Below are 23,811 nucleotides of genomic sequence, written 5' to 3' on the forward strand. Positions count from 1 at the left end.
CGCCGGAGGACCGCTGCGCCCGCGCCCGTGCGGACGGCGGCTCGGAACGCGCGGCCCGCGCGCCAGGCTGTTTTTTGCCTTTCGTAACACCGAGCCAGTAGTAATCGCGAACTTTTCACGCGTGTGCTCCTTGTGTCAGGGATCGTATTAAGCATTTCAACCATTTTTGCAAAATAATTGGGTCCTAAAGGAGATGGTAACCCGCACAGCTTATTTCCCCACTTGCTGCACACCTACGCTTTATCAGATCCTTGGTTCTGTGCTGATGTCACCGATCGAAAACTGTGTTTTCTCGCTTGACCAGCCTGACTTAATTCCCCTCCCTACGTGGGAGGGGAAGATGCTATGGTATTGGGTGTGGTGAGTTTGGAAGTTTTTTTTTTTTTGCCAATTACCAGTACTGCCTTGGTCTGTAGGTATTTCCCTCTGATAATTGCATTTCAACTCAAGAAAAGTAGAATGACAAGCGTAATTTCACATTACTCACCACGTTTCATTTCCCTTTGCATAAAATGACAGTTAAAAGTCTGAATGCTTTCCGTATGCCAAGTGCTGTACTAAGTCCTCTGGGTGGTTATCTCTTTATCCTCATGGCCCCAAGAAGTAGATACACGCAACCTGCACATGAGGTTTATGGCTGCTCCGTAATCTGCTCAAGGTTATAGTGCCCTGAGTTGTGGCACCAACCAGCTCTTCATCAAAATCTACGCTCTTTATTGCTAAGCAATACTTTTGGGTCCCTTTTGTAGAAATTGGACCTCATTAATGTATTTGGAGTTCGAATTTGTTGGGTTAGAGGAAAGTAGAGAATGAAGAAATAGCACAACCTTACGTGACTCTTGTGATTAGAAAATCCCGTGCATGCATTTTGTCAAGAGCCCTGCCTTACTCAGCTGTGGGTTCAGAAAGGTTTCCAGATGTCAGTGGCTATCTGTGGCGTAATTATAACCTAAAACTTTTTGTGTTTAGTGAGAGCAGAAACTTATCTCATGGTATGAAGAGATTCTGTTTTGAAAACTGAGACCTCTCTGAGAAAAACGTGTGAAAGTTCCCATAAAAAATGATCTTTAAACCACACCTTTAAAATTTGGAAAGGACAGATTAGTGCTGTTATATTTGAAGCATCACATTCTGAAAGTCGGCCCGTCCCATGTGTCTGTTACTTCTTTAGGTATGTTAAACGTGGTGAAGGTTTGCAGTGATCTTTTGTAAATACCAAACATAGAGAAGTCGCGGATTGATCAGTATTCCAAGTTTGATGGGAATTCCTTCAGAAACACAGGCTAGAAAGAACACGTATAGTTCATTTTGTTTTATTTGTATTTTTGTGGTGCTTCGATAAAACGTAGGACCTTGAACAAGCTAAGCAAGGTCCACTTGAGCTATATCCTCGGTCCTGCATACCTACAGCTCTTAATTTTAAATGAATCATATAATAGACAAGAAATTGGAAAGCATGAATATAACCACATGGAAGGTTTCCTTTTTTATTTGAGCAGGTGCAGTGTGGTTACCTTGTCATTTGGGGGAACCGTAATAGTTGTAGGTATGGCTTTTTCATACTGATCTTTGCAGCTGAATTTACTGTGTTCTGTGCAGAATGGCTGTTGATGGTGGGTGTGGGGACACTGGAGACTGGGAAGGTCGCTGGAACCATGTAAAGAAGTTCCTCGAGCGATCTGGACCCTTCACACACCCTGATTTCGAACCGAGCACTGAAGTGAGAGACGTTTATTTTTAAATAACTGCTCTAACAGTTCTTCGTTTCAGAAATAATGAAATGCTTCCTTTTAAATTTGCTTTTATAATGCAAGTACTACTAAGCTTGTTTTGTGACACTAAATCTTGAAGTACTGAATATTTATAGCTGGTTTTTATTTGATTAACATTTGAGTCATTTCCACATTTCTCATATAAGTTGAATTTTTCAAGAGATAAATAACTATGACTTCATTCTGGATACTGGTATGCTTAAAATTACTGTTTAGAATGATTTCTTAGACACATTCTTACTTTGTAGCCCTGCTGTTAGAAGTTAATTTTGATAGGAATGTAGGTGTGCTTGTTTAAATTTTGAAATTTACTTGGAATGAACATCTTAGCATTGAGTGTGATTATTTGCATGTTAAAAATATGTATGCTATCTAACAAGCATATAGAATTTTGGGCTGATGTCTAAGTGAAAGTGTGTGTTCAAATAGAATTTATTTTTTATTACAGAGTTAAAAATGTGTTTATATGTCCTTTGGTGTTCAGGAAGAGATAATGCTTGGAAACAGAAATAGTGTGGTATTCCTAGAAGTTACTGTGCACGCTCTTGAGTTTGGGCCAGGGTCTAATCTGAGGAACCTTTTTCCTCTAATGTTGGGCAGAACTGTATTAATTCTGCCTTTCTTTGGGTAATGCACCATATTTTCTTGGGTTCTAAAGTTTTATTGCCTGATAATTTAGGATTGTCACTCTCTTTAGTAATTGTTCCAAAGTATTTCTGCTGATACGGAATTTTCTAAGAGTTTTTTTTTTTTTTTCCTAGCATCTTATATTTTATGAATTTTACCCACTGTTCAAAAACACCTATTCCTTTTTTTAGAACTTCAAATAACTTACAGAATTCTTGATCCTCTGTTAAGATTTCTAAATTTTTCTATTTCTAGGAACTCAGGAAAGTAACTGAATTGAATGTTTTCTTCTCTCAAAAACTAAAGAAAAATAGCTAGAAATAGTTTTTCTTATTAGAAATGTGCATTAGCTGGGCGGTGGTACATGCCTATAATCCCAGCATTTGGAATGCTGAGGCAGGAGGATTGCTTTAGAGTTTTCAGGTCAGCTTGGGCTGCTGCATCATGAGTTCAAGGCCAGCCTGGGACCTGTCTCAAAAAAAAAAACCAAACAAAAGCCTTTTAGTTTGAACACTAAAAGTCTGTTTAAAAACATTAAAACTCAAATCATTATGATTTTAGAATGTCTGGTTTTAATTCATAAATTTGATATCAGTCAAATACAAAATGTGCTCTTTATTTTTCTTGACTTATGGAAACTGTTGTAGAATTTGTTGCTTTATTAATGGTACTTAGGGTCATCACCTAGATTTTAATATGCCTTTCCATTCTTTACAGTCTCTCCAGTTTTTGTTAGATACATGTAAAGTTCTAGTCATTGGAGCTGGCGGCTTAGGATGTGAGCTCCTGAAAAATCTGGTAATATATACCTATAAATATGTATGTATATATAAATATAAAATATTCTCTTGTGATAAGTATACCCTTTTGCTGTCATACTAGAAAAATTTGTGATTATTAACTTTTTCTTCTAAATCTTTATTAGATAAGTTTAGTAGGTGAAATTCTAGGCAGTAATTGAAATAGCTGTAATTTTGGACCTTTTATGCTTTAAAGTTTTAAACCATAAAGTCATTGATAGTATTTCTTACTTCCATTTTCTTTTCTGCTCTTTGCCAGACATATTTTGGTATTTCCTCTTTCAAAGTGCTTATTTTATTACATTGAAGTACATTTTAAATAAGTAATTCATACTTAGTATAGTTTCAAATAATTTATTGTTTATTTTTTCTCTCCAAATAACCCAGCTAGGTGTGTAGGCTCTTAGAGAGAAATATTGAGGTTCAGAAAGTGAAACAACTAGTATTTCTGGATTATAATGATGTGCCTGGAATCTGATCTGGGTCAGTTCTTAGACAAGCGTTCTTTTTTCAGTGAAGCATTAGGTCGTTCTATCACTTAGTAAAATGGTAATTTTTGAGGACCGTAATGGTGGTATAACCAAAACATTAGGAACCTCTAAACCTTGCATGAAACTATTTCTGTATACTGATTAGATGTCCATAATTTGTTGTATAATTAATTGGTTTAGTTAACTTCTTATAGCCGCATATTAGCTTTTTCTAAGTTTTTTCATCAATTTATTTAACAAAAATGGGAGGGGTGATTTAGAGATGTAGGCCGGGCTTAGTGTCTAGGAAAGGGGAAATGCTAAAATATGCATTGATGGAGGACCTACATAATTGGCTGAGGCAATTCCAGTTTAAATATAAATACAGCTACATTAATTTTGCTAGGAAACACTAATGTCGTTGCTAGTGAAGTTGCAAAAACTTAATTAAGCTTCACTGTTCTGCTGGATTCTGTGGGAATTGTAGGTCACCATGATCTGTGTGGTGAATTTAGAGATTTACTGGGGAAGCAAGTCTCATATGAAATAAATAGTATGTTTGATATACTGTACTCAGTGGAGGGGCACCAGATTAATGGTATATTGTGGGCTTAAATACTCTAGCAGTGTGAAAGCAAGAAACTTCCAGAAAGGGATTTAGTGGAGCTTAGTCACTGGTTTTTGTTAGGAATTTTGTATGTACAAGTGTCCTAAAGCTTACCTCTTTCCATTTTCAAGCCATCATTTGATAACGTGATAGATACTAATTTTAAATATAAAAAGTTAAAGATTCAGTCTAGCCGGGCGTGGTGGCACATGCCTGTAATCCCAGCACTCGGGAGGCTGAGGCAGGAGGATTGTTGAGTTTGAGACCAGCCTGGGCTACACAGTGAGCTCAAGGCCAGCCTGAACTGCATAGCAAAACTCTGTCTCAAAAAGACAGAAAAAAAAAAAAAAAAGGATTAAATCTGAGGATTAGTCATCAAGCAGAGTGGTTCTGTTTTTTACTTATTATATTAAGAAGTAATTCCATATACACAAAAAAACTAGGGCTTTCAATTTTATCACTTGCTACTTTGCTTATTTCAGACATAAACACATAAGAGATGAACTTTTTTGTGACAGTAAGCCTCTTCAAGGTTCATTCTAAAAAAAAAAGTTATGACATTAATATCACTGATTGAGCTATTATTTATTGCGCCTTCTTCCCCATATGTCAAGCATCATTTTAGATGCTGCCTGTATAACATTGAACAATACAGACAGATGTTTGTATTTGTGGGGTTCACATTCTAATTGAAGGAAAAAGACAAGTGAAATACATAGTATGCCAGATGGTAATAAATACTGTGGGGAAAGGCAGGATATGAGATGGGCTTCCTAGTTCTAAGAGAAAAGGTTTCTGAAAAAGGTACTGAGAAAGAAGGTGAAACAGGTGCAAAAAGCCATAGAAATTTTGGGTTCTGTTTTGATTATAGGCTATTTAAACTAAGTGGGTACACATTTTTGACCTTTACAAGAACTCTATATTCTTTATGCCTTGTAAGACTTTTTTTTTTTAGCCACAGAATAAAATTATGCAGAATTTTACTGAGAATTTGTAGGTTTAGAACCACATTGAAAACAGATTTTAAATTTTTAAAAATGTGAGGAAACTTCTGCTTAATTGAATTGTTTTTCTTCCCACAGGCGTTGTCTGGTTTTAGACAGATCCATGTCATAGACATGGACACTATAGATGTTTCCAATCTAAATAGGCAGTTTTTATTTAGGTAAGTTTTATATCTTTAAACTCTGATAAACATTTGAACATGAAATGTCTTTTAAAAAGAGATGATAAAAAAAATAAAAAGAGACGATAACACTACTTTATTTAAAAAAGAGATAACAAAAGGGCTGCTACTCAATTTTAGGTAACATTTTGTAAGAAAACTTTGGGCGTTAGGGTGAAAGTAATTTTGTAAGCAAATACATTCTTTTTTCCTGTGGGCTCTTCTCAGTCTGACAGATTTTGGTGTATGAATGTTCTAAAGAAAGTCCACTGAAATGATTGGCTATTGATAACAGGCAGTGTCCTTTACTTTGTGGCTGAAATGGTTGAAGATTATGATGATAGTTAACATTTACTGTTTATTTTTGTTTTTATTTATTGTTTTTGAGACAGGGTCTCGCTGTGCAGTTCAGGCAGGCCTTGAGCTCACTTTGTAGCCAAGGCTGGTCTTGAACTCGCAACGATCCTCCTTCCTCAGCTGCTTGAGTGCTGGGATTACAGACGTATGCCACCATACCCTGCTTAACATTTACTGTTTATGATTCTAAGCAATTTCTAAGCTCTTTATCTGTGTTACCATATTTAATCTCAGAGTAATCCTAAGGGTAAATACTTGCTTTCAAAGTTAAGTAAACTGGGCAACATGTCCAATAAGAATAATGTGTATAAAAGACCACAGTTTTAGAATGAGATGTCACATCCCATAATCCAGGAAGGGTAAATTAGCAGTCTCCACACACACCATCCAGAAGTTCCTTTTTTTGGTATCTACTGTGAAAGCACATAAAGTACATAACTTAGGAGAATCGTGGAAGTTTACTTTATCCCCTCTGTGTACCCTCTGGGTAGAGTACTAATGCCGTACTAATATCAAACTCTATTATAGCAGAGCGTTTTCTATGCAAGTTACACAAGGTGAGAATAAAACCTATATGACATTTGAATCAAAAGAATACTGTTTTAGTGGAGAAGAGAAAAACTGAGCTGTTAAAGTGTTTTTGTTTGAAATTCCAATTTTAAATAAATATAATTTCTAACAAGCATATTTGATGTGTTACTTTCATTGATTTAAATTATTTATGCTAGATATGAAGGAATACAAAGAGTTAAAATACGACTTTCTTCCAGGTGTTTTCTAGACTAGTTGTATGATAGGCATCTATGTGATAAAAAGTATGTTATGAAAAAGTAATGAAACACTATGTAGACACAAAGGAGTGATTTCTGTGAAGAGAATTAGGAAATATTAGGAAAGAAAATACTGCTTGTACTGATTGGAAGGGGTAATTTGTGCTCTTCCCTTTAAATTGTTGGTTATTATGAAGGAGGACCATTTTAAGGCTTTATGTTTAGCGTTTATATTTTCTTTAAACTGTTGATAGCCATGCATGGTGACACATACCTATGATCCCAGCACTAAGGAGGGTGAGACAGGAGGATTGCCATGAGTTTGAGGCCAGCCTGAGCTACATAGTGAGTTCAAGGCCAGCCTCAACTACCTAGCTAGAGCCTGTCTCAAAAAAAAAAAAAAAGAAAAATAAAGAAAATGCTGATAATATTAGAACTTTTAGGTGTTGCCTTTAGAATTATTCCTTCTTTATAAACACGATTAAGCCTTCTTACAGGGCCAGAATTTACTAATCAGCACACATAGGGAAGTGGTGGTAATAGAAAGTTCTTGTACCTCTAGAATGAATCTCATTGTGTATTTTTCAGTCAAGATTTGCATAGTAACAGACACCCTGAGTTTCTGGGGTTCAGGCTTAATACCTAGAAGACTCTGGGTCTGGGATGATTTTTATCCTGGGAAATGCCAAGGTGGAAAGTGGCCACGAAACATGCCAGTATTACGCTGTTCCTGAGGGAAAAAAGCAGTGTTGAAATTTTCACTTAAATACATAGTTAGACTTGTTAATTTGAACCATAAGCAAAGGTTGATACTTAGGATTGAATAATTATTCATCTAAAGTTACTCCTGATAGAAAAATATTTTCATAAAGATATTCTTTGTAAATATTTTATAAGTAATTTCACTGGATTTTGTATAACTGAAAGTTAATTGTATACATCATCTATATTTATTATGAATGATAATTTAAATATAATTTTTTCCTGTAGGCCTAAAGATGTTGGAAGACCTAAGGCTGAAGTTGCTGCAGAATTTCTAAATGACAGAATTCCTAATTGTAATGTAGTTCCGTATCCTTTTCACAGAAGTTCTACTTTTTTTTAAAGCATTTTTTATTTATTGTAGAAGAGGTGTTTAATAGAGAATAACAAAGAAAGGCAGTGATAGCCTTATTACTGAGGTGACTGCTAATAACATTTTGTTTTATATTCTGTCTTTATGGTGGTTATATAAGTTTTTTTACCTTGATTTTTAAATGAAGCTTATAGTGTTTGTCATTATCTAACTTTACTTTGCTTTATTGCCCTTAGTGTCAGTATCGGTTGCACATCTCTAGTGGACTATAAGTTCCTAGACTAGATCTAATTATGTTATCTTGTAGTAGTAAACAGTGAACATATTGTGAGGCAAATAGAAAGCTAATGTATATATTTTTATTTTTAAAAAATACTTTTAAAGGAGAATTCACATTATTGTGTGAATTTAGATCTAGGGAACATTAATTCTTTGTTTTTTTGTTTTTAGGAACTTAATGTTTTATATAAAGTCAGCAGATGATATTTCTATGTAACAGTTCTCATACAATACAAAAACCTGCATAAAAAATCAGTTGTATTTCCTTATGTTAGTAGTGAATGCCAGGAGACTAAAATTTATGGTATGTTGCCATTTACTACCATTACAAAAAATTTTAGGTGCAAATCTAAAAATAAGATTATATATTATCACTTATATACTGAAAATTCCAAAATGCTAATGAAAGAAATCAAAGATCTAAATATACAGAGAGAATCCATGTTTAAGTATGAGGAGATTCAGTATCCTAATGATGTTTCTTGTCCACCAAAATATATACGTGTATAACAGAGTTTTTATCAAAATATTAGCAGGGCTGGGGATTTAGCTTAGCAGCACAGTGCCTGCCTGGCAAGCACGAGGTCATGAGTTCGATTCCCGATACTGGGGCGGGGGGAATATATATATATATGTATATATATTAGCAAAATTTCTTGTTGACATACACAAGACTATTCTTAAGTTTATTTAGGAAGGGAAAGGAATACCTAATTCAGTTCTGAAATAAACAGAAGGAATCATCATATTTGCAAGTTTGTTATATAGTAACTAGAGTTAAGACTGGTCATGTCAGAGGGACAGAGGCATACGCAGATTGGTAGAACAGAATAGAGAAGCTAGAAATAGTTCAAAACAAGTACAGTATGGCAAATTGATTTTTTAAAAGGCATAAAAAACAGTTAGTGGAGGAAAAGTAGACTTTTCCACAAACTGCTGGAACAGTTGGATATCTAGATTTAAAAAGATGAATTTTGAAGCTCACATCTTACATAAAAAGTAACAAAATGGATAATAGATATATGTATACTTTGTAAAACTAGAAAAATTGCAACCCATGGTTTGATGGTTTTCTTAAAACTATGTCAAAAGCCTGATCCATAAGGAAAATATAGAGTAGTTGCTTGTAACCTGCATACTTCTTCCTTTATACTTTTAAATCATCTCTTACGTTCTTTAGGAAATGACAAGAAAAAATTCTGTGCATGTTCAGTAGAGAAGCAGCTTTTTTCTTTTGAATTTTTAAGATAGTCTTGTTATGTAGCTCAGGCCTGTCTCATACTATGTAGCGTAGGCTGGTGTTGAATTCCTAACCCTCTTTGCCTCAGTGCTGGGATAACAGAGATATACTACCGTGCCTGACTACATGTAACTTTTTTTTCCTGTGTTGGGCATGGAACCCAGGGCCTTTGCACTGAGCTACATCCTGAGCCCCTTTTCAGTTTTTTGTTTTGAGATAAGGTTTACTAAGTTACTAAGTTACCCAGGCTGGGCTTGAACTTCTAATCGCCTGCCTCAGCCTCTCGAGTGCTGGGATTATAGTACTTGCTTTCACTATCATGCCAAGCTAAACACAATTTTTAAAAAAAATTTTTTGAACCACAGTTGATTGAATCCATGCATGTAGAACCTGCTGATGAGGAGGACCAAGTATATATAAAAAAACTTTGAAATCCAGTGGTAAAAATATGATGTAATTTTAAAATGGACAAAAGCTATGAAGGAGTATTTTACTCAAGAGATGGCAAAAAAATCTATAAAATGATGTTCAGTGTCAAAATGAGACTACATTGGAATACTACTACATACCTATTAGACTAAAATTTTTAAAAAGTAACTTATGCTTGCAAAGATACAGAAGAAAAAGTAGACCATTCATCCTTTGCTGAAGGAAATGTAAAATGGGATAATCATCTGGAAAAAATGTGGCTGAAAAATCTAAGTATGGGCCAGTAGTTTCACTTCTTGACATTTATCTTAGAGAAATGAGTACTTAGGTCTGCATAAAAGCATGTGCACTAATGAGTGTAGTTTTATTTGTAGTGGCCCAGAACTGGAAACAAAACTTCCCTTAGTGGGGGAATTATTTAATGACATATAGTTTGGAATAACTCAAAGCATATACCAAAAAGAAAAAGGAATACCAAAGGAATAACTCAAAGCATATACCAACTAGAACGGTATCTCCTGGGCATTATGCTGTTGAATGAAAACTGCTAACCTCAGTAGGGCAAATACTGTATGTATATAACGTTCTTAAAATGACACAGAAAGGTGGAAGACAGGTGAGGGATTAGGCCTGGGGTTAAGGATTAGTGTGACTATAAGGAGGTACACCAAGAGCAGTCTTCGTGGTGATAGAACAGTTACGTACTGACTGAGGTGGGATTTACACAAATACGTGTTTAATGACAGCTGTGCACACAGTGTACCAGTACATTCATGGTTTTGTTGTACTAATGTAAGGTGTAATCATGGGTCTTCTTGTAGTGTCTGCAGCTTCCTGTGAATCTGCATTATCCCAAAATTAAAAGTTTTAAATGGAAATACAGAGCTGTATAGGAAACAAAGAGTATTCTTATTCCCTCTATCCCCATTATTAGACCTAGAAATCTTTGAGTATTACATAGAATCCAGGGTGTGGGACTTCTTGGGCTTCCTCTTATTGCTATTTTTCCCATTGGTTGCTTATGTATGTATGTATGGTTGTATGTATTCTCAGTGTAGCTATGGATGGTTCCTGCTGGCCTAGCAGTATTACTTTGTTTCTCTTCCTTTTTTAAAATCTCAGTCTGGCTATTGATAGTTTCTTGATTGCCTGGTGTTCAAAAGGAATAGTGATCTGAATGTGAGAGAGAATTGAATTCATTCTTTATGGCTTTGTAGGCAAGAATGAAAATTGTAGAACAAGCATATTATGTATATTCCCTCTTTGTGTTGCTTGAAAAATATATGGATTATCTTCATTTTAGAGAAGCAGTATAATTTGTACTACCAGAATAGCTCCATTAGAAAAATTAAAACAATTTTTACTCACATATACTGTTAAAAGGTTATATGCAATGATTGATTGACTACTATAAGTCAGTTTTGAATGAGATTTCCTTTTCAGCCTCCAAGTGCAGGAGGACTGATAATAGAGTCTGGTAGGGTATAAAGAGGCTTGAAAACTTCCGTACATGAGAGAGATAGCAAAAATGTCTGTCTTGCTCCTCTTTTTCTCCAAAAAGCTAACAGTAATGAAGTAGCAACTGAAAAAACTATTTAAATTTTCTGTATTTATTTGTTAGCTTTGTAGTAATTTAAAGTCACATAGTTGGGTAGGAGCTATAATGTGCGTGTTGCCTGCACTCTAAACACTTGCGTGTCTTTCTGAAGCTGATGGTTAAAGACTCACACATTTTTCCTTTGCCAGAGTTTATGGTTTTATATAAAACCTAAAGCAAAGTAAGGGTGTAGCTCCTAACAGGAATGTTAATATAATCAAACGGGGTTCCGGGCTGAGGAAATTTAAATAGGTAGAAAGGGAAGGTAGGAAAGAATTCTGTCAGAAAGCAGTTCTGTTCATTCTGTCACACTCCTTCAATCCCACTGCCTTGAACACTGCTTACTTATTTCTTGTAAATACATAGTTTTTTTCTGGATGGCAGTATTAATTAGATTCATTTAGAAATTAAAAACTACTTAGTTTAAGTTCCTTAAGTTGTATTCAGACATTTCAGCAAGATCCAAGATTTTAATGACACTTTCTACCGACGTAAGTTGTTCATGTAACATTAAACTCCAAAGTTTTTATGTTTAGGTGCTGCCTCTTTGAAGATTACTAGCTTATTTGAAGGCTGTTTTTTTGAGTTGATTTCCTGTCTTAAGATTGGCTTTTCCATTAGGTTATTACCTGAAAAAAAAAATGGCATTGTTTTGATTCCTAATCAGCTGGGCCAGGGATATAGCTCAGTGGCACAAGTGCCTGCCTGGCAAGCACAAAGTCCTGAGTTCGATTCCCGGTACCAAAAACAACAACAACAGCAACAAATAGAGGCGATTCCTAATCAGCACCATTTGGTGTATTTTTCTGTGCTGACTTGAGTGAGAATTGCTCAAGGATCAGGAGTTGCAAGAAAGAGAAATTATAATAATAAAATGTACTTTTTCATTTGTTTCTGAGAGTGGGAATTATTTTGTGTAACTGCTTTTTAAATAAACTTTATTTTAGGGGCTGGGGATTTAGCTCAGCGGCACAGCACCTGCCTGACAAGCGCAAGGTCGTGAGTTCAATTCCCGGTACCGGAAAAAAACTGAAAAAAGAAAAAACAAAAAAAAACAAAAAAACCTTTATTTTAGAGCAGTTTTAGGTTTGTAGCAAAATTGAATGGGAAATCTATACTTTTCATAGGGTTCCATGTGCCCCTACCCCAACTTCCCTATGATCAGTGTCCCGCACTAGAATGGTACATTTGTTACAGTCTATGAGCTTACATTAAAATATCATAGGAACTGCAGTTTTTAAAAACTAAACCTCCTGTTTTTTTCTCATAGAATTTCATATTATTGTTTGTGGACTGGACTCTATTATAGCCAGAAGATGGATAAATGGAATGCTGGTAAAGATTTTAATGTTATAGATCTCTGAAGTTATTGCTGCTGCTCTTTGGTATACCAAAATTCAGAATTATACATCATGTTTTTGAAGATTTATTTAATTTTCATTTAAATAAATGTGGTTCTCTATTTATTTTCAGTGGTTGATTATCAGGTGAGGATGCATTGTTACTATAATCCCTTGATTTAATATATTAGTAGCAAGATTAACTCACAGAATTACTTGGAAGCAGGCTGCTTTTTTCTTTTCTAATTCTCAGCTCCTCCATTTAAGCCCTTTAAAACATTTTCCTAGATATCTCTTCTAAATTATGAAGATGGTGTGTTAGATCCAAGCTCCATTGTCCCTATGATAGATGGGGGTACAGAAGGTTTTAAAGGAAATGCTCGGGTGATTCTTCCTGGAATGACTGCTTGTATCGAATGTACACTGGAACTTTATCCACCACAGGTAATCAGAAAAGTATACTTACATTTTATAGAACTTTGGGTTAGAATTAGAGTTGAATTACTACCTTTAGTCAACATTTAAGATATTTAATAGGAGTAAACATGTATTTAAAATAGCTGTATTGAGCTGGGCATGGTGGCGCACGCCTATAATGCCAGTACTGGGGAGGCTGACGCAGAAGGATCGTTGCAAGTTTGAGACCAGCCTGGGCTACAAAGTGAGCTCAAGGCCAGCCTGAACTGCATATTGAGACCCCGTCTCAAGAAAAAAAAAAATAGCTGTATGCTAAGAGTTCAGTAGTAGAGTGTGTGCTTACCATGTATGAGGCCCAGGGTTGAATGTCTAGCACCACAAACAAACAAATAAAACACCTGCCCCCAAGAAAACACCCTAAACGAATAGACATCCCAAAAATAAGTAAATTTAACACAACTAAAGTATATTAAGAAGACAGGTGAAATAAATTCTGTTCTATTTGAAGAAAGACAAGGACTGCATATCATAGTTCTAATACTGTTCTAATTTTCTACTTTATTTGTTTGTTTATTTTTTATTTTTTATTTTTTTTCCGGTACTGGGAATCGAACTCATGACCTCGTGCTTGCCAGGCAGGCACTGTGCCGCTGAGCTAAATCTCCAGCCCTTTGTATTAATTTTTTATTAGCTGAGTAGGGATCAAAGGGAATTATGAAACTTTATGTTGCGTTAGAGATACCGTATGTTTGGCTTTTACCTACACAGGAGCCCCTCCCTGCACCCTGTTTTGCTTTCCATGGTTTTAGCTAGCCATGGTCTGAAAACAGTAAATGAAAGATTCTGGAAACAATTCCTGTGTTCTAGGTTGTTTGCCATTGTGAGTAGTAGAAATCTCTCCCTGTCTCACTGTGTTTTGTCTGGCCAGGGTTGGAGTCATGGGCAGGTAGGCTACCTGCCCTTTAATCAGTTAGTAGGTGTCTCGGTGATCACATTGAATGTTAAGGTGTAACTCTGCTTGTGTTCAAGTAACCCTTACTTTACTTAATAATGGCCTCAAATCATAGGAACAGTGATTCTGGCAGTTTGGAGAGTTTAAAAGAGAAACTTTAAAGTACTTAAAGTGAAAAGGTGAAAGTTCTTAATAAGGAAACAAAGAATTGTATGCTGAGGTTGCTAAGATCTATAATACAATGATATTTTGAGAGACCACATTCATATAACTTTTATTATAGTATAGTTTTATTATTAACTATTTTTGTTACTCTTACTATACTTAATTTGGAAATTAAAGTTTATTTTAGAATAAAGAATGTGGAGAGAAACATAGTACATATTACATATAGGGTTTGGTACTGACTATGGTTTCAGACATTGATTGGGGGTTCTTTGGAATGCGTGCCCCACAGATAAAAGAAAACTACTATACCTATCTCAGGGACATAAAAATGCCAGGCATGAGAATGACGTTTTCAAAGATGGAGTTTATTAATCTGTACCCATTTTAAAGGATAGTTTAAATTTTGGATTATAAATTTAAAAATTTTGGATTATAAATTTAAAAATTTTATGTGCGTACTTAAAGTTGATATCTATGAATGTGCTTTTTTTAGTTTGTTTTATACTGTCACGTCTAAATATCATATAAACACTGAACAATCTATTTAGCATTTTTCTGTGATCTAATAAAGCTTAAATTTATATACCTTAAAAAATGTAAGGCAACCTGTCTTTATAGGTATGTCAACCTAAAGTGAGTCAGAAGCTCCTTGTTAGTTTTAGAAGTGCTTTTAATGGTATACAATGTTCTGCTTATATAAGTGGAGGTCTGAGATGAGTTATAAGTGCTACAAATTAAAAGATAACTAGAAATCACATTTTTTAAAAAAAAAATCCATCACTTGAAATTCACTAAAAAAGACGAACTGTGGTTTTAGGTTAATTTTCCCATGTGCACCATTGCATCTATGCCCAGGCTACCAGAGCACTGTATTGAGTATGTAAGGATGTTGCAGTGGCCTAAAGAGCAACCTTTTGGAGGTAATAAACCTAATTTAATAATCTAGAATTACATAAAATATGTATTTTTCTATATTATTCATTTGAATAATTTCATTTGAAAACAAATTGCTTTATGATTATTTATTTCTCTTCCTTTTTTCTTTTTTAAACAGAAGGGGTTCCATTAGATGGAGATGATCCTGAACATATTCAGTGGATATTTCAAAAATCTGTAGAGAGAGCATCACAATATAATATTAGAGGTGTTACATATAGACTCACTCAAGGTAATTGTTTGAATTGTCATGAGTTATGATCCTGATATAATCCCTCTTTAGAGGATTGGAGATACTTTGAGGAGATTCAATGCTCAGTGATTCTATTTGTTTGTTTGTTTGTTTGTTTTCCGGTACTGGGAATTGAACTCACGACCTTGCGCTTGCCAGGCAGGTGCTGTGCCGCTCAGCTAAATCCCCAGCCCCTAATGCTAAGTGATTCTAAGTCAAATGGATGGATAGGACTGTCCATTTGAGGATCAGTGAAGATACCCTGGAAATATATCCAAATTAACTCAAAGTAGGTGGGAATCAAGTTCAGCAGAATTCATACTACTACTCAGAGGGGATTTAATAAAATCATAGACTTTTAGGATTGAAAGAGTCCCTGCTCCAACCATCTACTTAAATCTTTCAAGGAAGAGGAATTTATTACCTCTTGGAGGCAGTGTATTTCATGTTTGGACAAGAGTGTTAGGCTTTTACTGTGTATACTGAGCAAAAATCTCTACTTCAGTCTTGAGTTTTGCCCCATTGCTCTTACTCTCTTTTGAGTAATAGCTTTAATATTCAGGACAGTGGTTCTATTCCATGCACATTTTTATTACTACGCTAACCTTGCCTAGTTGCTTTTTTTTTTTTTTCTTTGTCTTTTTGAGACAGGGTCTCACTATGCAGTTCAGCTGGCCTTGAGCTCACTTTGTAGCCCAGGGTGGTCTTGAACTCCCAACGATCCTCCTGCCTCAGCCTCCCGAGTGCTGGGATTACAGGCGTGCACCACCACGCCTGGCTAGTTGCTTTGACCTTTGGAAGCATTGCATGACTTCAGGTCCTCAACATACTATTTTTCTCTAATCATATTCCATATACCCATATTTGTCTTAATTAGTCCAGAAAGCAGCATTCTAGGATTGGTCTTACTTTATATCAGACTTCTGATAATTGCTGGTCTTAAAGGAAAGCGGGTTTTTTTCATTGTCAATTGTGTGTGTTGATGCTGTACTTCTGATTTTTTGGTGTTATTCTGGGCTAACATCTGTACTTTTCTGCATCTGCGCAATTGCTGAGCCACATCTCCGACTTGGCAGTATTGAGGGTATTTTATTTTTTATACCCAAGTATAAGTTCTTACAAATTTATTCTTAAAATTCAACTTGCTCTTTTCTCTCTGTATTCTTTTTCTCTTTTTTTTTGGTACCGAGAATTGAACTCAGGACCTTGGACTTGCCAGGCAGGCACTGTGCCACTGAGCTATATCCCTGACCCCTTCTCTCTGTATTCTTGTGCCAACTTTGACCTATTACTTTGGAAATCATATTCTTTTTATTTTGCAAATAACTAAGTATTTTAGTAAGACTGAATTGTTTGAGAAAAGCCATCTCAATCACACCTCTTATCAAGCCCTTTTAGATTTATCTCCTTCTAATCAGACCTTGAGTACTTCATCTGTGAGAAGTTTGTCTTGTTCACAAGGGTGTATGAAAGATTTTTCCAAATACTCTACTGAACTCTAGATAGACTTTCTTCCACAGCATCTTGAGTTGCTAAGCTAGTCCCCGTAACAAATGAGGCTAGTCCAGCTCAAGCTGTCTCAGGAAATAGTCCTATTGCTCAGGCGTAGTGATCAGTAGGCTTCCAGTCTAGTTACAGTGCATTCCTTCTAAAGTTTTGTCCAGTGGGGCATGGTGGAGCACACCTGTAATCCCAGCACTCAGGAAGCTGAAGCAGGAGGATTGTCTGGGCTACAGAGTGAGTTCAAGCTCAGCTTGAACTACACAGCAAAACCCTGTTTCCAAAAGATAGACACAAAGTTTTGCCCAGCATGGGTCATCACGTTCACTGGAAAGCTTTGTGCTTTCTGTTGTGTGCCACACACAGTCCTTGTTGCTCCCTCCACTCCTGCTACATTGACTGTTTTGTCTTCCTTGACATCAGCTTCGTCTGTATCACAGAGCTTTAATACTCCATAAATACTGCGCCTGGTACAGTCTTGGAGGGTCTCTTCAAGGCCAGTGCCTTACCCTTCAGGTATCCAGTTGAACAGTTTTCCTAATGTTCAACCTAAGTGCACCATTCATTGTTTTACCTTTTTTTTTTGTCTTTTTGCAACAAGATCTTGCTATGCAGTTCAGGCTGGTCTTGACCTCACTTTGTAGCCCAGGCTGGTCTCGAACTTGGAACAATCCTTCTGCCTCAGCCTCCCGAGTGCTGGGATTACAGGCGTGCACCACCACACCCAGCTGTTTTACCTTTTTATAATTAATCAGCAGTAATTAATGGCAGCCTTCTTTTTTTAATGCAAAGAGTATCTCACACTTATGCTGTGATACCTCGCTGGTCTGGGACCTTTGCCATTACTGTTCGCAGAACTTTCCCCAAGTTATTGCATGGCTGGATCCTTCTCGTGGCTTAAGTTTCAGTGCAAATTATTATCTCCCCAAGAGGGCCTTCCCTGAGCATGTGTAATGGACTGTGCTTACTGTTGTCACTTGTGTCACATGTCATTTCATCTTCTATTTTGAACTCTTCAGTATCTGAAATTCTGAAATAAATATATCTGTATATTTTGTCCCCCATCCAAATGAAAGTTGTATAAGAACAGATACTTTTCTTCCCTGCTTCTCACCATTTGTGACTACCTGTTCCCCTTTCAGTGTATCTGGCTGACGTGGTTTGTGGCAGCGCTTCCGTTTTACGATCGCTTCTCAGTATCCCCTTTAACGCTGTGTAGAATCATATGGTCAGAACCAACTTTATAAAAAAAGTTTTCCAGTCTCTTAGCTCTATATTTTTTGTTTATGTCTTCTGCAATATCTGCCTTTTGTCTGAAGTTTCTGAAATTGGCCAGCCTACTTCTGGTTTGGGGAACACATCTGGCAGTGCTCCTTCGTACATCGTTAATATGGTTGCTTATTTCTAAAATGAGCGATTCAAATATAGTTATGAAATGGGATATTTGTGCTTTTAAAAGTGGTTTGGCTTCCTTCATTCCTGATGTGTGAACACTGATGTGAAAATGGGGTTGAAACAGAGAGCTGTGTTCAATAGTGTGTGTAGCTCAGGTAGAATAAGAGAAAGATACTTTCTAAAGAACAGCTTTCTGATCTGGCTGTAATGGTCCATGCCTGTAATCCTGACACTCAGGAGACTGAAGCAGGTGGATTAAAGTCAGCTTGGGCTACATAGTGAATTTAAGGCTACTCTGGAATGCATAGGGAAACCCTGTCTCAAAAAAAAAAAGGTAAAATTCAAATTTAAAAAGGACATCTTTCTTTCATTTTGTTTTGAATTTTTGTGAATTGAATGTCTGAATTATTTGAAGAGTAATTAGTACGGTTTTCATGTTCAAACTTTGGATTTACATACAATATATTAAAAATGAAATTAATTACCTTGTAGCTATTTTAGAAACCTCTGAGTACAGCATAATGTATCAGTTAAGATTATGCACTTTGATCCTGTTGTGGTGGTGTTGTGTTCCAGTCTATCATCCCAGCACTTGGGAGGCCAAGGCAGAGAAGATTGCAAGTTTGGGACTTGCTTGGGCTACATAGTTTGAGGTCAGCCTCAGTTATATATAGGGAGACCTGTTTCAACAAAACAAAATTATGCACTTTCGGGCATAGCTGGGTTTATATACCACTCCCAGCTAGCAGGTGTAGAAGTATGGATATATTTTAAAACTTCTATCAGTCTCCTTTTCCTTTCCTTTAAATAGCAGACTAACATAAAGACTTTTGTGAAAATTAAATAGTATTTTATTTAATCTTCATGCATACCTGCAACACAGTAAACCCTAATCATTAGCTACTATTCCTACAGTTGAAAGATTTCTACTTTTCTTTGTTACTGTAGGTTAAGAGTCTTAGCTTACTACAAAAAATGATGGGAATGTGAAAGAAGATTGTTTCATGATTAAGCTTACTTCCTGACTGGAGAGCCTAAAAAATTAGGTTTCAGAAAATGTTATTTAGAGGCTGGGGATGTAGCTCAGTGATACACTTGACTAGCATTCCTGAGGCCTTGGGCTCAATCCCCAGTACTGTAAAATGAAAAAATGCTATTGCATGATTATAGTTTTATTTAAGATAACTTTTGTACAGGAACTGACTGTATTTTAATTGATAAATTTTTCAGGGGTAGTAAAACGAATCATTCCTGCAGTAGCTTCCACAAATGCAGTCATTGCAGGTAAGGAAAAAAGACTTTCTCTTAGTTTTATTTCCTTTGGTTTTTGATTTAATATTTTAATTGACATTCCTTCTGTCCTTATGTTTTAAGAATTTGATGTCTTCTTGGGTAGAGTTCTGTAATAAAGGTCAAAAAATGAACATGCTGTTGGAACGTTAAAGGGACATTGTAGTACCATATGTTTTTAATCAGCATAAGCTGTTCATTAAACTGACAAAGAAGAAAGACATGGAAGTTGTTCTGTTGCATGGATCACAAAAAACAAACACTGTATAAAATTCATTTTCTCAGTTTTAAAAAATAAGTTGAGGTATTTTTAAAATCGATTTTTAATCCGTAGCCATTATAAATTTATTTATTCTGATTTATAGCTCATTTCTTAGATGTTTATTTTTCATTGCATTACACACATTTATTTTTCTCTCCTCTTCAGCTGTGTGTGCCACTGAGGTTTTTAAAATAGCCACAAGGTAATGAATTTCATATTTAATAAGTTGTACATAAATTCATGTTTTTATTTGACCTAATTAAAAATGAACTTTTTTATTACAGTGCATACATTCCCCTTAATAATTACTTGGTATTCAATGATGTAGATGGGCTGTACACTTACACATTTGAAGCAGAGAGAAAGGTTAGTAATAAAATGTTTTTGTATGCATATTTTAATTTTTAAATGTTAAGTACTCCTTAAAAATTGAGGAGAATTACCCATACCCTAAGTATCTTATTTTCTAACTGCCAGACCTTTGCCTATTATATGTCTTTTGGTGTATAGCATAAAATAAATACCTTACAGCAAAATAATGTAAAAGAAATGTTTTAGGACAAACAGGTTTTAAAGCATAAAATAATTCTTATAAGAAATATGCATTTCTTTGTTTATAAAGAGACTAATATTAGTTCTTGTGCCTGTCTTTAATTTGTTGTGCCTTGTATATGTAGGAGAACTGCCCAGCTTGTAGCCAACTTCCTCAAAATATTCAGTTTTCTCCATCAGCTAAACTGCAGGAAGTTTTGGACTATCTAACCAATAGTGCTTCTCTGTAAGTGTTCTGGATTTTTGTTATATTGTAAAAATCATTTTTTTAAAGTTTTAAAATGTTAAAAGCAAATTTTAAAATATAAAATGATGCACAGAACTTTTTCTCATGATTATACTTAGGCAGATGAAATCTCCAGCAATCACAGCCACATTAGAAGGGAAAAATAGAACCCTTTACTTACAGGTGATCAGTGTTCATTTTTTTCCCAGAAAATTATATTAATAGTTTAATTTCATGCTGATATGCTTTATGTTAAAATAATTTTATTTTCTAGTCGGTAACCTCTATTGAAGAACGAACAAGGCCGAATCTTTCCAAAACTTTGAAAGGTATATTAAATAATATGTTTAATAGTGGAGGTTTTTTTTGGTAAAGTAATAAATACTTGTTCTGGATACAATTACCTATTAGAAATAATAATACAATTTATTACTCTTTGTAGGAAAATAATAAAACTCCCAAGAAATCAAATATTACCTTCTCTAAAGAGAACTGGATTTTGATGGTTATCTGGGTCATAAAACTGTACAGTTTGTGTATCATTATTATTTTTATTAAGATGCTTTTTGCTTAGGTTAACTACAGTTTTTCTGTTTTAGAATTAGGACTTGTTGATGGACAAGAACTGGCAGTTGCTGATGTCACCACACCGCAGACTGTACTATTCAAACTTCATTTTACTTCTTAAAGAAAATAAATTTGCACATAATAGACAACTTACGGAAATAATACACTTCATGGATGCTAAGAAATTGAATTTATGTCACTTTTAGCTAGCGTTGCTGAAATTTGACTTTTAATATAAGAACTACTCTTTTCTAACTTTGTAACTTTCCCTTGAAGATAAGAGTTTTGGGGTCAGTGCTTGTCAACGTGTCCATTAGAAATACAGGAAATGATGCCTGGAGAGAGAGATTCTGAGTAAATGTAAAACTTTTAGAGGAGGAGGCAAACTCCCTCTTGTGTGTGAATTTTGTTATTATGGTCAAAATGCATTCCTCAGCTTTCATTTGGGTACCACAAGTACAGAAGATGTCCCTTTAGAGTAAACAAGGAATTAAGTTTTAAGTAACTTTAAATATTACAATCTGACATCCAGAGTATAACAAACATAGGCTATCACTGGACATAATATTCCTTTAATTGTTCCAGTCCGAATCAATAATGGTTGTTACAGTTTATCTTGTCCATAATAATTTGTAAGCAGTGTTATAGCTGAATACTTGTGCATGGAAATAGGGAATATTTTCATGTGTGTATTTGTAGTGCCGTACAGGCCGTTATGCACAAATTTAAGCCAACTTGGCTGTTTCAAAAAATTTAATGTTTAAACAGTTATCACAGATGCTTTTGCATTATTTATTAATAAAATCATACATTGCTACTTCTTTCACTGATGTTTTCTAAAGTGTTTAATAGTTCCATAATGTATGAATAATTTCTATATATGTATGTTTTACATTTGAAAAATTTTATTGGCACATTTTAGAATACATAATAACATTCATCATAGAGAATTTGTACCTGTACATGATATATCTTCTTTTTTTCTATTCCCCTGTCCTCACTTCAACCCCTCTTCACCTCATTTACAAAAGCTTTGTTTGTATTTTTCCTTTTTTTTCTTGTCCCTTCTTTCCTTTCCCTCTCCCACTTCCTTGTTCCCTTTCTCATTTGAACATTTCCTTCCCATTTGCCAATATCTGTTATGCATTTTGGTCCTTATCTACACTTCAGTTTCTCACACCAGAGAAATAATGCAGTATTTAAATGTGTGTGATTTATTTCACTTAAGGGTATGGTCTCAAGGGTGCATCCACTTAGCTAGAAATGTCTTAAGCCTGTCCTTCTTTATGGCAGAGTAGTACTTCATTGTACTAAAAAGCAACATCTTCTTTATCCATTCATTGGTTGATGGGCATTTGGGCTGTTTACAAAGTTTAGCTATTATAAAGTGTGCTGCTATAAACATGGGTATGCCTTTTATCACTCTGGTATGATGTTTTTAATTCTTTTGCAAAGATACACAGAAGTGGAATAGCTGGATCAAATGAAACTTCTGGTTTTCATCTTTTCAGGACTCTCCACAGTATTTTCTGTGGTGGTTGCACCAGCCTACACTCCCACCAAGAACAGAGAAGGGTTCCTTTTTCCTCACAGCTCTGCCAGCATTTGTTATTGATTGATTTAACGAGACTTGCCATTCTTTCTGGAGTGAGAGTAAAACAAACATCAGTACTGTTTTAATTTGTATCTCTTGAATTGCCAGTCATGTTGAATATTTTTTCATATATTTGCAGTTTTTACTTCTTTGGTTGAGAAGTGTCTAATCATTTCAGATGCCTATTTTTGGATTGGATCTTTAAATTTGGGGGTGTCTGATTTTTTTGAGCTTTTTATAGATATTTTATAGATATTTAGTCCTTTGAGGAACAGCTGGCAAACATTTTTTGTCACACGGTGGATTGTCTTTTCATTCTTTTCGGTGTTTTTTTTTTTTTTTTTCTGTGCACAAAGCTTTTTAATAAGATGCAGTCCCAGTTGTTGATTCTTTGTGATATATCCTGTGAGGTCAAGATTTTGTTCATAAAGTCTTTGCCTACAACAAAGTCTTGAAGAGGTTTACTTATCCTCTCTTCCAGCAGAATTAGTGTTTCTGTTTAAATATTTAGATCTTTGATCCATTCCGATTTTAGTTTAGTGCATGGTAAAAGATATGGGTCTAGTTTTAATTTTTGGCATGTAGAAAGCTACTTTTTGCAGCACCATTTATTAAAGAGGCTATCATTTTTTTAGTGAAGGTGTTGGGCTCCTTTGTGAAAGGTAGCTGAATTTGTTTGGAGTTTGTTCTGCATTTTCTAATGTGTTTCACTAATCCTCTGGTTGGTTTTTTTGTTTGTTTGTTTTGCTAGTACCATGGTGATTTTATCGCGGCTTTGTAGTATAATTTCAAGTCAGGGATGTCCAGGATTGCTTTTGCTATTGTAGGTCTCTTCTGGTTCCAAATGAATTTTAGGATTGTTTTCTCTAATTCTGTGAAATATGCTGTTGGTATTTTGATCAGGATTGCATTAAATCTGAATAACAATTTTGGAAGTATGGCTGTTTTCACTATATTGGTTCTTACAAGGGATATCTTTCCATTTTCTGCTATCCTATTCAATCTCTTTTTTTTTTAGAGTGCTGTAGCTTTCATTGTAAAGGTCTTTTACTGATTTTGTTGCGTTCATTTCTAGGTATTTCATTTTGGGGGGATGCTATTGTGAAAGGTGTTGTTTCCCTAATTTCTCTCCCAATGAGTTTGTTGTGTACAGGAATGCTATTGATTCTTGAGTGCTGCAGTGGGGACCTCA

General features: G+C 35.2%; 1 protein-coding gene across 1 annotated transcript; it reads left to right on the top strand.

The window, feature by feature from the left end:
* Window positions 1–1,599: 1,599 nt before the first annotated feature.
* Uba3 (ubiquitin-like modifier activating enzyme 3) lies at window positions 1,600–21,851 on the top strand (the record flags this gene model as incomplete). Its single annotated transcript, XM_013513797.1, is given in 16 exon segments — window positions 1,600–1,720; window positions 3,117–3,197; window positions 5,359–5,441; window positions 7,559–7,639; window positions 11,636–11,679; window positions 12,459–12,523; window positions 12,817–12,972; window positions 14,883–14,985; window positions 15,120–15,233; window positions 19,359–19,412; window positions 19,846–19,882; window positions 19,965–20,046; window positions 20,358–20,458; window positions 20,578–20,641; window positions 20,733–20,787; window positions 21,058–21,851. Coding segments are annotated over 16 exon segments (1,330 nt in total), but the record flags the coding sequence as incomplete, so codon positions are not given.
* Window positions 21,852–23,811: the final 1,960 nt, after the last annotated feature.

The sequence above is a fragment of the Chinchilla lanigera genome, unplaced genomic scaffold (assembly GCF_000276665.1).
Source record: "Chinchilla lanigera isolate Chin_1 unplaced genomic scaffold, ChiLan1.0 scaffold00020, whole genome shotgun sequence".
Classification (NCBI taxonomy): Eukaryota; Metazoa; Chordata; class Mammalia; order Rodentia; family Chinchillidae; genus Chinchilla; species Chinchilla lanigera.